This window comes from Scardinius erythrophthalmus, assembly GCF_964197995.2.
Source record: "Scardinius erythrophthalmus genome assembly, chromosome: 14".
Taxonomy (NCBI): Eukaryota; Metazoa; Chordata; class Actinopteri; order Cypriniformes; family Leuciscidae; genus Scardinius; species Scardinius erythrophthalmus.
The window spans coordinates 15,555,213-15,567,919 of record NC_138234.1 but is presented as its reverse complement, the minus strand read 5'-3'; the positions used below and the strand labels follow the sequence as shown (position 1 = coordinate 15,567,919).

The 12,707-nt window shown below is 37.8% G+C and overlaps 1 protein-coding gene across 1 annotated transcript in view; it reads right to left on the bottom strand.

Annotated features, from left to right (window-relative positions):
- LOC308702146 (uncharacterized protein) overlaps positions 1-12,707 on the bottom strand; it is a 100,167-nt gene that overhangs the window by 25,907 nt on the left and 61,553 nt on the right. Inside the window, exons 22-25 of the mRNA XM_081384813.1 lie at positions 12,490-12,663; positions 11,832-12,005; positions 11,181-11,354; positions 10,509-10,682 (exon numbers count right to left, since the gene is read on the bottom strand). Of these exons, the coding sequence (XP_081240939.1) occupies positions 10,509-10,682; positions 11,181-11,354; positions 11,832-12,005; positions 12,490-12,663 (696 nt within the window). The remainder of the gene's footprint in view (positions 1-10,508; positions 10,683-11,180; positions 11,355-11,831; positions 12,006-12,489; positions 12,664-12,707) is intronic.

The following is a 12,707-nucleotide window of genomic DNA, read 5'->3' as shown; positions in this document are numbered from 1 at the left end:
GTCTGGTTGAGGAGTAGATAGAAGTGCAAGATTGGTGCGCACAGACAGAACAGAAATCATGAGTTAACAATCGCAATTTTGTCCGGTGGAAAATTGCGCTAAAAATAGCCACGAACTGGTGTAGAAAGAAAGTAGAGCCTCAACTAGATGAACAAGAGGGTAACGTTAGCTTAGCTAACTGCTAGCTGCAATTTCTTATGGTTTGATCTCTAACACAAGTAATGGCTGTAAAATAAATCCAGCGACTGAATTCTAGAGGACCATAGCTTTCAAACAAGGTATAGCATGTGTATGTGTCCTGTAGTGAGACCATTACAACATTAGATGTTTGTGGCTAATGTAGGCTAAACACTACACATCGGCCGGGCTGCGATCAGACAGGCAGACGGGTCATATAAACACGTAAAAGTCGTTTAAAAATTACCCCGAGAAACAGTGCATTGCTGTGCTGTTGATACACACGTACATAGCACATTTGGCACAAATTAGCTTATCTTATGTGACATTTTATCAGTGAGACTTCTCTGCAGTTCTCCTCGAAATTGAATGAGGGTCCGCTAAACCGGAAGTTGGTTTACAACGGAAGTACTGGACAGAAGTAAAAGTGGGCGGGGCGGAATAAGGTGAATAGGACATGTAGAAAACACTTTGTCTTTAGTGATTAAAGTCCACCTTAAAGGCAACCACAAATTGTATTACTGAAATAAGCAAAATATATGATATAGTGATAATGAATTATTACAAATATATACTGATATTCTCTATGGCTAATATTCTTATAGGCCTACTCACCAACCTCTTAATCATTTGTCACCTCACACGAATAGCTTGACCCTCTCTACAACAATAGGAAATGCTTTATTGTTTACTTTTTTGCTGACCTCTTTAACAAAAGAAATATGACACAATCTTTTTATGTAATATAAATTTAAATTATGCCAGTTCTCTTCATTTGACTGGTACCATGAATCTCATTAACATATTCTCTTTACTTGTTATTCATCACATCATGTGCTTTCATTATTGTTGTCTGCTAACCGTTAAGAACAGATTAAAAGGTCTATAAATTAAGTGTCATTGTTGTTAGGCCATATACTGCCACAGCAAATGGATGCAATTAAAGTTAGACAAATCAAAAACTTTGCAGGATAACCAATATCCCGATCGCTGCTCAAGAAAGGAGCATGATTATATAAAGAGGAGATGTGAAAATTTCACAATGAAGGGTGATGGTGTGTTAAATTGTTCTTAAAAAGATAATACAACTGTGACATTTATTTACTAATATAACATGATTACATTAGATGGAGAGCAGAATAGGTATGAAGGCCAAACTGGCCAATGGGCAAGACAAATGTATACCGGTACATATACATTGCAAAACAAGTAACTGTTCTTCATTAACATGTAACTTAAGTCTATAGTTTGTTCTCCCTTCTTTAGATTGAATGTTCAGAATCTGGAAGGTGGGACTGTGTGGTCAGATCTTCCACTGTTGGCAAATACAGCTGTCCCGCATGCATGCACATTTGCCTATTTTTTTCCTTTTTTTTTTTACTTTAATACCTGTTAGCTAATGAATATGTTTGTTGAACATTCCCCTGAATAAATGCTGTGGGTAATTCACTGGATCCATAAACTATGGCTTCTCAATTTTCAACACTCTTTAGGAACATTTATGGAGTGTAGCCTACTGTATGCTTTATGCTTTAACTCATTCCTCCTCAGTAACATTAAAATAAATAATAAATAAATGCTTGACATCCCTTTTACCACAGCAGTATTGCTGCTCAATTTAAATTAAGCCACAAATTGGCATCATAACAATAATCTGTGAATATACATGCACTGCAAAGAAACAATGTCAATAGCATAATTTATTTAATGTACTAACAGTTGTCATCAGATATTCAATTTCATTGAAACGAGTAACAAAATAATGTGGGCGTGGTCTGTGTCGTGAAATTAAAACACATTAAAACTTCCCTTAAATGCGTCTGAAACATTCAGCAGAGCAGCGACAGAGTAAACAACAGTGTCCTAATATGATACAAACATTTACCAATAACGTGGAAAGCTTTTAAATCTGCTCAGTGAAAGATTCGCTGTGACGAATCTGTCACCGTTCAACATCTGCTGGAAATCCAGGTAAAACTATCTGCGTGAACGCGCGCGTCCCCAGTTACATTGTGACAAGATCAACTGGAAGAAACGCCCGATGCCAAGTGACCCTAATGGTCAGCTATCCACCAAGTAAGTGATTTTGTAGTGGAATAGGCTATGTGCACAAGCGTCGCGACGAACTTCCGCTATTGTCAGCTGTCGGCATATCAGTTTCCGGTTTACGGCCGCTTCATCGGCATCCGCTGTAAACAAACAAGATGAGTGCTGCTGTTGTACGAAATAAAGAGATAACTATGTGCGTGACACATCTAAGTTTCTAAGAACTGTAGGTGGATCTTACGGCCGTTTCCCACATACTCCGTGTGTGTGTGTGGTGCAGGAGCAGCACGCGCTATAGTGCTTCATATATGATGCGTTTGCAGTGAATAACTGATTCACGGCTGTACCACAAACACTTACTATTTTTATTTAAAACCCCGAAGTTACGCTGCAACTTTTATTTAATAAAATGTTTTTTTTCAGCATTGCGATTCTCTTTGTACACATATAACCTACACTCTTTAATGGACGCATGCACGTTTAAACACAATTTAAACATCGTAGGGCTATTATTCCATGCATTACTTATATTAAGTTGCTCAAGCAAGTGGTCAAATATTTAACTGTAAATTGACAAAAACAGCCGACTCTCATATGCCTTTTCTTTTCCATTTAAATGTTAATCAAATAAATCTTGCATGTCACAAAGAACTTGTTTTTCCACCTCCACGAATGAGAGTGTTGATCATATGGCGCCTTGTTGAAGTAAATTGTAGTTTACCTTGCTTTACCCCGGTCTTCTAAAAGTAAAAAGATGACTGTGAAAAATAGTAGTAGGCCTATATAATTAAATGCATTTATGGTGAGATTACAATTTATTGACAAATTACAATTTATCTAGATCGTTTCCGCACCGAGTCTATTTCTGCTGTGCTGCGAACGCTGCATTAAAATGACAGCATGTTTCGTGGTCAAAATTAACAAAGATTGACATGAAAATGTAGTAATTTCACCATAAATGCGTTTAATTAAATAAATTGTAGTCTCATTCGTGGAGGTGGAAAAACAAGTTCTTTGTGACATGCAAGATTTATTTGATTAACATTTAAATGGAAAAGAAAAGGCATATGAGAGTCGGCTGTTTTTGTCAATTTACAGTTAAATATTTGACCACTTGCTTGAGCAACTTAATATAAGTAATGCATGGAATAATAGCCCTACGATGTTTAAATTGTGTTTAAACGTGCATGCGTCCATTAAAGAGTGTAGGTTATATGTGTACAAAGAGAATCGCAATGCTGAAAAAAAAACATTTTATTAAATAAAAGTTGCAGCGTAACTTCGGGGTTTTAAATAAAAATAGTAAGTGTTTGTGGTACAGCCGTGAATCAGTTATTCACTGCAAACGCATCATATATGAAGCACTATAGCGCGTGCTGCTCCTGCACCACACACACACACACACACACACACACACACACACGGAGTATGTGGGAAACGGCCGTAAGATCCACCTACAGTTCTTAGAAACTTAGATGTGTCACGCACATAGTTATCTCTTTATTTCGTACAACAGCAGCACTCATCTTGTTTGTTTACAGCGGATGCCGATGAAGCGGCCGTAAACCGGAAACTGATATGCCGACAGCTGACAATAGCGGAAGTTCGTCGCGACGCTTGTGCACATAGCCTATTGACCCTTCGCTAAGCCCAGCCCTCCATAGTTACTGTTGCTACGCCTGTCAAGCTTTTGCGCCTGGCACGTCTATTACAGTATGTATGCACTGGTTTCAGACATTCCTAAGGAGATAATTAGTCATTTTTGGTGAACAGGTGAAAATATGAGAGAACAAGACTGCAGTATGCATTCGAGGGATATATCCACCACATAATATGCAAACGATTAGAGAATAATTTCATCAAAATTGAAGCTAAAGTCTATAACGTTAGGTCCCAGCGCAAGCAGCAGCCGCCTCATACACTGACCATTCAAATGGGAAACACACAAATTGAGCCAGCAGGGTAAGTGAAATGTGAAAATATTCTAATATTTATAAATCAAACAACTTATCCATATGTATTGTGGAATAAACACAAGACATAAGCCTGACCACTTTGCAATGATAACGATCTCCCGCTTATATTTGTAGTGCGCCAGGCTAACGTTACTGCTCACACGTCGTGGGTCGTATAAGTGACTACTGTTATGAACTGATTAAGTTTGCATACCAACCTTTTCCTTGGAGATCTCCGGCAAGCCCCGTGATGTTCCCTGCTTTTACTAACTACCTTTTACTTTTACTAGAACTAACACCAGGAGGAGAGTCGCGATCGGATTGGGTTAACGTTAACGTTACTAGTTTGGCCGTCGATTAACAAAATGCTGAAATATATTTTTAAGTAACGTTAAATTATGTCAGTGAGCCTCCGTCTTGCCTTTAATCACACTGCTTGATCCACGAGCTGGACAATAACTTTATTCTAGAGCTGCTATAAAGCCAAAACACTTTACTTTAATTTCCTATGTAAAGCTGCTTTGGAACAATCTACATTGTTAAAAGCGCTATATAAATGAAAATGACGCCCGGCATTTCTCCCCTTGGGTTTTAGGTTTCGGGAAGGGAACAAAATCCACCACCCCGTCCAAACTTTTAGGATACCGGGTATCAGATTTGCACAATCCATACGCACAACGCTTCGGCATGTTTCCCTCGCTCGAAAGCTTGCCAGACCTCCCGCGCCTAGTTACGGTTGCTAAGCCACGATTGGCCTGTGGCGGTTTTCGGGCGTGGCTTAGCGAAGGGTCATTAGGTTGTTTTCACATGACGTCACGCTGCTGCATGACGAGAGCGCGAAACTCAGATGGAGGGCAGGAAGTGAAATAGCTGAATCTGCCACCTGAAAAAATGTCAATGTATTGTGTAGTTTGCGGCTGCTCCAGTCACTCTAATCGAGAAAAGGGAAAGGGTTTTTATAGAGTACCTAAGAATGTCACTCATAAAGGTGAGAAATGTAAAAAGTGTAGTATAGCCATTGCATAGTGTGGTCATGACAACACAATAATAACAATAAAGGGGATACACGGAGCCCCTATTCACGTAATAGTGTCACTACTAAGGTTACATTAGCATGGCACTGTTACAGTATGGCTAATGTTAGTCATCTCAAAACATAACGGAACACTTGGTGATCCAATTTGTCCTGTCTTTATTATCGATGGGATGGCTGTATCCTTTAGCACACGTTTCATGGTCCGTGTGGCAACTTGCAATTTTTCAAAATAGTCATCTAACGTTATAGTAAAATGTTCAGAGCAAACGAAATACTTCGTGATGCTGTTTACACGTGTGTTTGGATCTATACCCAGAACAAGTAGCCATCGATTCATCAGGTCAGCGTTTTTGGTTGGAATTCTATGAAACATCATAGTATACCTGGTCTCCCCTGTTTATTGTCGCAGCTCTTTACAATACAGCGAACACCCATGACTGTAAACTATAAATTTACTATCTACTGTAGTAATTGCTGACTCTATTGCTCCAACTCTGAGCGAACTCTCTGCTCCTCACCACAGGGCAGTGTTGCCAACTATTTTCAAAGGAAAGTAGCTAACGCCTCCCCTAAAAGTCAGTAGCTCCTCAATGCAGTACACAAGATCCGAGGGGAGGAGTCGGATCTTATATAAGGGGTGGAGATTGGTAGGTTTAGGGGTGGAGATGGGTAGGTTTAGGGGTGGGTGTAGGGATCAGGGGGTGGAGATTGGTAGGTTTAGGTATGTAAGGTGGGAGGAGTTGGATTTTATCCGACTCCTCCCCCCGGATTTTATGCTCTGCAATGAGGACCATCTCCTAAGTCGCTAAATGTCGCTAGATGACGTCATACGTTAATTAGCATATTCATGACGTCATCGCGGCGTACTTGCGTTCTGCCTGCCTAATGTTTTTTCTCATTAAAATCATGCTCACATACTGTATTTTAATATAATATAATATAATATAATATAATATAATATAATATAATATAATATAATATAATATAACCGAATGTCCAATAAAGCTGTTCTCATTTAGGCTACTATATATTTTTTTTGTCAGACAATAGAATGAGTAGAGCTTGAATGACTATTTTTTATATGTGCAAAATTATCTGAATTGAGAGAGTTCGGGAACTGGGTGAACTAAAGCACTGTGGTAGTGAGTATTACAAGGGATAAGCACAAGTAATAAAATAAAATGGTCAAACTAAATTCTTTAAATATAAAACAAAAGATAAGTGATAAGTCCGTGGAAACAATACTGCTCATTCACGTCTGAATTCGTGCTGCTGCTCCTCTCTCAGCCATTCACTGAACAGGGTAGACGCTAGGGTGACCACTGACCAGACGTCCCGAAAAATTCGGGACAGTCCCGAAATCTAAGCTGTTGTCCCGAATCCCGAATCCGGCCCTAATTGTCCCGAAAATTATACTAAAGCAAATTCTTGAGTAGTTATTGTCTGATAAAACATTAAAAACTGTCTGTGGAGGTTGAGTCGTCCTGCAGCCAGCCCCCGCCGGCTGCTCATTGGCTGCAGCATCTTTTTTTTTTTTCTTCTTTTTTTGAAGTTCTACAAAGATACCGTAGGCGCGAATTAAAATGCATTGATAAGCGAGTGCGAGTTGTCGCAGCCGCGAGTACAGTGAATGTGCAGGCAGCCAGTAAAGTAGTGATTGATTAGTCGCGGCACTGTGTGCAAAAAAAAAAACTTCGGCCTAATGTCTGATGTTGGGTTACACAAAGCAAATCATCTACACAATTATTTAGTTTTCTTATTTAATGACCGACAATTTCGTCATAATAATAATTTTGGCATAAGGCTTATAGCGTTAGCCTGAAATGTCTGATTTACGCAATGTAACAATTTTTTTTTTTTTTTTTTTTGGTCACAATGACATTTGAGTTCATTTAATGTTGTTGTTTTTTTGTGGCAGACTAAATATTAATGACAGACTGTTGATTTTTGAATAAAAATATGTTTGGTTCAGGTTTGAAAATTCATTTTATTATAGGCTATGTAGTCTAATATCATAGTAGGACTACCCCAGAACCTCCCCAAACAACACTCGCTAACGGGGTCTGAAAAGTCACTAAAAATAGCGACAAAGGCGCTAAGTTGGCAACACTGCCACAGGGCGTCTCGTGTGCTGCGCTAATCACTCCGCCTAAGTAGCCACTCCACCCAAGTAACGTTAGCTGTGCTCCTACGCCTAGTGAGAATATAGTTCCCAGTATTTATACGATTAAAAATGGTCTCTGTCTCTTAAAGCCTTGTTATTTGTACACGCTGTGACTATACAGATCACAACATGTAAATAGGAAAATGTTTGCATTATTTTGTCACTTATTGGGATTAGTATGCTACCATTATCCATTTACATCCAGTCTTTGTGCTAAGCTAGGCTAGCGGTGGGTGCGTCAAATACAGAGGTGGAAAGTAACGAATTACATTTACTCGCGTTACTGTAATTGAGTAGTTTTTTTGTGTATTTCTACTTTTTTAAGTAGTTTTTAAAATCTGTAATTTTACTTTTACTTAAGTATGTTTTGTTTAAAGTATTGTAATTCGCTACATTTTAAATCATATCCGTTACTGAGTAAAAAAAAAAAAATGAAATAGCCTACTATGGGTAAAACATCGCACTCCGGAAACTGCAGCATTGATTGATTGAAGGGCGGGAGAACAGACACGCAAAAACCACAAAAAAATATGGAGACGGATAAGACTCTTTACACACATATACGTGAGGCGAACCCCTGGTAAGTATGGGGATACTTTGGATATAGAAAAACTAATGCGTTGTCATCGAGCCGAGGCTCGAGCATATTCAGTTTGCAAAAATTGTGGACACAAAGTGGCTGCAAAAGGAGGAAACACATAGAACATGTTCAGGAACACCATCCCTCCGTGCAGATTAAGATATGTCCCGTTTATAATTTAAGGTCGAAGGATTTCTGTGATGCAGAGGGAACCCCGGAGTTTCATTATCATGAAAATGGAATTTACTGTAACGCAGATGTCACGTAAAACACATGAAAGTGCTGTACAATAAATCAAATTGCGACATGGTCTGTATATTAAAGTACAAGAGACTGCTATATAAATGTATAATCTGCGTGTCTGTGTGAATCAGTGCGAATGAGACGAGCCGTTTCGTCTACTACATACTCAAGTACGCGACGCGCTAATGGTGTTTTCAGCATCTCACAAACATGAGGACATGAAAACATGAACATCTCCAGAGCTGCTCTGAGAGAACGCCCAGTGAGCATTTTCATCATTTTATTTGAGAAAAACTTTGCGCTTTAGTTTTAAGTCGAATCCATATGATCGTTTGGCCGGAAGCTAGTTATTTTACTTTATAAAGTTTTAAATATGAATATCTTTCTTACACAAACTCAACGTTTTGTTTCAGAAGGCCTTTATTAACCCCCCGTTGCCGTGTGGATCACTTTTATGATGGATGGATGGATGGATAGATGCACTTTTATGATGGATGGATGCACTTTTACGAGCTTCAAACTGATGGTTGCAATCCACAGTCATTATCAAGCTAGGAAGCGTCAGGGTGTTTATTAATATCAGAGGCTTCCTTCACCTCTGTACAGATAAAACATTATCAAAATGATTCCAGTTCGCATGGTTACGCGGAAGCGACAACATTTTGTATTATGCAGGCCAGACAAGTAATTTGGTGAGGTCAATTTGTAAAGAAAGACTACTCGCATGCACACATTCAAATGCACATACCTATAGATTAAATACATAATACGCATGTGCACTCCGTCAGCGTTTTCACAGATTCACGTTCAAGTTTACACGGAGATGATAGCGTTTTTCAAAAAATTTCAAAGCTTGCACCTTGGAACCTATTTCAAGGTTTACAATCTCGAGCTCCAAACACTGTTGTCGTGCAAATGAACGGCCAGAACACATTAAAGTTTTCTGTTTTCTAATGATTTCAGTTAATAACTAATGATCTTTGCAACGGAAGTGAATCAATCAAAAATGAATGAATCAAAAACTAACTTAAGCTGGACAATAACTTTATTCTAGAGCTGCTGTAAAGCCAATACACTCTCTGCTACTTTAATTTTCTATTATCACTGTAAAGCTGCTGTGAGGCGGTCTATATTGTTAAAAGTGTTATATTAATGAAGGTGACTTGACTTAATATAACTCTGATTGTATTTGTTTGAAAGAAGATTAGGCTTGAGGGTGAGTAAATCATGGGCTAGTTTCATTTTAAAGTGAACTACTCCTTTAATCTAATTCATAATCAATTATTGAAATTAGATGATTAGACATGTTTTATTGAAATTTGAATAAACACAACAAATGTTTCCAAAAAAACAGTTTTCATCCATTTAACTGTCATTTTAACTGATGATAATAATAACCATAATTTAATAATACAGTTTTTATATTTAATAATTGTTTAATACCGTAAACCATTATATTTCTGAGTCGGGTATCATACTGTGAAAATCCCATACCATTACAACACTACTCAGGGGACTCCCCAACCCACCCCCGCTGTTAAAAAAGTAACTCAGTAACTTTTACTCTGAGTACATTTTAAAGGAGCTACTTTTTACTTTTACTTGAGTAGATTTTTCGACCGGTACTTTTACTTGTACTTAAGTAAAATTTTATTGTAGTAATAGTACTTTTACTTGAGTAGAATATTTTATTACTCTTTCCACCTCTGGTCAAATAACACTTACACAGAAATGAAAAAGGTATGTATGGACTTATCTAACTCTGGGGGATACTGTGAATAAGCTAAAGTCCCAAAAAGTCGGAGTGTTCCTTTAAAAATTTTGATTATTTTAATCGTTTTCATCTCAGGTGGTACAAATCACAACCAGGTCTGCATATACGGGGACAGGGTGTTGAGCACCTGATCTTTAAACCAGACAGAGCACTTCAAGCACCTCTAAACAGATGGGAAGAGTTTTGAAATATACTAAATTGCTACAGATGTATAAATGTATTTATTTGGCTTTCAAAACTTCTCAACTTACTATTGTGGTGTGCGTGTGCATGTGTGTGTGTGTGTGTGTGTGTGTGTGTGTGTGTGTGTGTGTGTGTGTGTGTGTGTGTGTGTGTGTGTGTGTGTGTGTGTGTGTGTGTGTGTGTGTGTGTGTGTGTGTGTGTGTGTGTGTTATTAGATTTCACAGATCCGCAAAAGGGAAGAGTCAAAGAACTGATGTGGGTCTCATGAGCATGTGATTCTGAACTACAGGAATATTAATATTAAACAAAATATCCAAAATGGACCACTAATGTATGTGAATGTTACTGACCTCAATCTCTCCAGTTTACAGTGTGAATCCTTCAGTACGTTACATAAGTGATTCACTCCTGTGTTTTCTATTTTATTCTCACTGAGGTCCAGCTCTCTCAGGTTTGATGGGTTTGATTTCAGAGCTGAAGTCAGGATGAGACACTGTTTCTCTGTAATACTGCATCCAGACAGACTGAAGACAGAAAGAGAAAAGACAATGACTCAAATCAATGTGAACCACCTAACTGAAGTTCTACATCAGACACTAGTTTAATTCCCATACTCTGTTTTCAACTGTCACAATAGTTCTGTGTGCTGGAAGATGTTTATTCTCTTTCATTTTTCTTCTATTTCTTCTATGTCTCTTTTCTTTATTCTTTATTGTAGCAGCAGATGTCTTTTCCACATTTACACAATCAGTACACTGTATTAAATTCTTCAACTTTAACACAATAGACCTTAATCAGGTTAGACGACATATTGAATTTTATGTGGATGAAAATGAGGCTCTGAGAAAAAAAAAAAAACTTATATAGCAGTGTACTAAGATTTATTACTAGTTAAAATACATTTAAAATAAAAAATAATCAGAAGCTGCAGAGCTATAAACACTATTACTTGTTGTCTTAAAATAAAATAAACAGTGAACTGTAATCTCACAGTAACTGCTGTACAGTATAATGTTACTAACTGTAGTTTCTCCAGTTTGCATTGTGGGTTCATCAGTAGATCACTGAGGTTTTTCACTCCAGAGTCTCCTAGTTCATTCTCGCTCAGGTTCAGTTCTCTCAGGTGTGATGGGTTTGATTTCAGAGCTGAAGTCAAGATGAGACACTGTTTCTCTGTAATACTGCAATCACACAGACTGAAGACAGAAAGAGAAAAGACAAACTGAAGTTCTATATCAGACACTAGTTTAATTTCTGATACTCTGTTTTTAAGGCTGTCACACTAGTTCTGTGTGCTGGAACATGTCGATTCTTCTCTATCATTTTTCAACAATATCTTTTGTCAGTTTTCTTTACTCTTTATCGTAGCAGCAGATTTCATCAGAATTACATTTACACAATCAATACATTGTATCAAATTCTTCAACTTCAACACAATAGACCTTAGTCAGGTTAGACTCCATATTGAATTTTATGTGTATGAAAATGAGGTTGTGAGAAAAATTGTAATATATACTGGTACACTAAGATTTATTTCTTAGTTAAAAAACATTTAAAATAAAGTGTAACAGAAGGTGCAGAGTTAAAAACACTATTACTTGAGTCATGTTGTCTTAAAATAAACAGTGAACTGTAATCTCATAGTAACTGCTGCACAGTATAATGTTACTAACTGTAGTTTCTCCAGTTTGCATTGTGGGTTCATCAGTAGATCACTGAGGTTTTTCACTCCAGAGTCTCCTAGTTTATTCCCGCTCAGGTCCAGCTCTCTCAGGTGTGATGGGTTTGATTTCAGAGCTGAAGTCAGGATGAGACACTGTTCCTCTGTAATACTGCATCTCCACAGACTGAAGACAGAAAGAGAAAATACTAACTGAAGAGCTACAACAGGCACTAGTTTAATTTCTGCTACTCTGTTTTTAAGGCTGTCACACTAGTTCTGTGTGCTGGAAGATGTCGATTCTTCTCTATCATTTTTCAACAATATCTTTTGTCAGTTTTCTTTACTCTTTATCGTAGCAGCAGATTTCTGCAGATCGACATTTACACAATCAGTACATTGTATCAAATTCTTCAACAGTAACACAATAGACCTTAGTCAGGATAGACTCCATATAGAATTTTATGTGGATGAAAATGAGGCTGTGAGAAAAAAAATAATATATACTGGTACACTAGGATTTATTACTTAGTTAAAAAAACATTTAAAATAAAGTGTAACAGAAGGTGCAGACTCAGAGCTATAAACACTATTACTTGAGTCCTGTTGTCTTAAAATAAACAGTGAACTGTAATCTCACAGTAACTGCTGTACAGCATAATGTTACTTACTGTAGTTTCTCCAGCTTGCATTGTGGGTTCATCAGTAGATCACTGAGGTTCTTCACTCCAGAGTCTCCTAGTTTATTCCCGCTCAGGTCCAGCTCTCTCAGGTGTGATGGGTTTGATTTCAGAGCTGAAGTCACAGAAGAACAACCTTCATCTGTCATTGTACAGCTGCCCAATCTACATTTGGAGAAATGGGAAAAAGAAAATCTTCATTCTGCAAA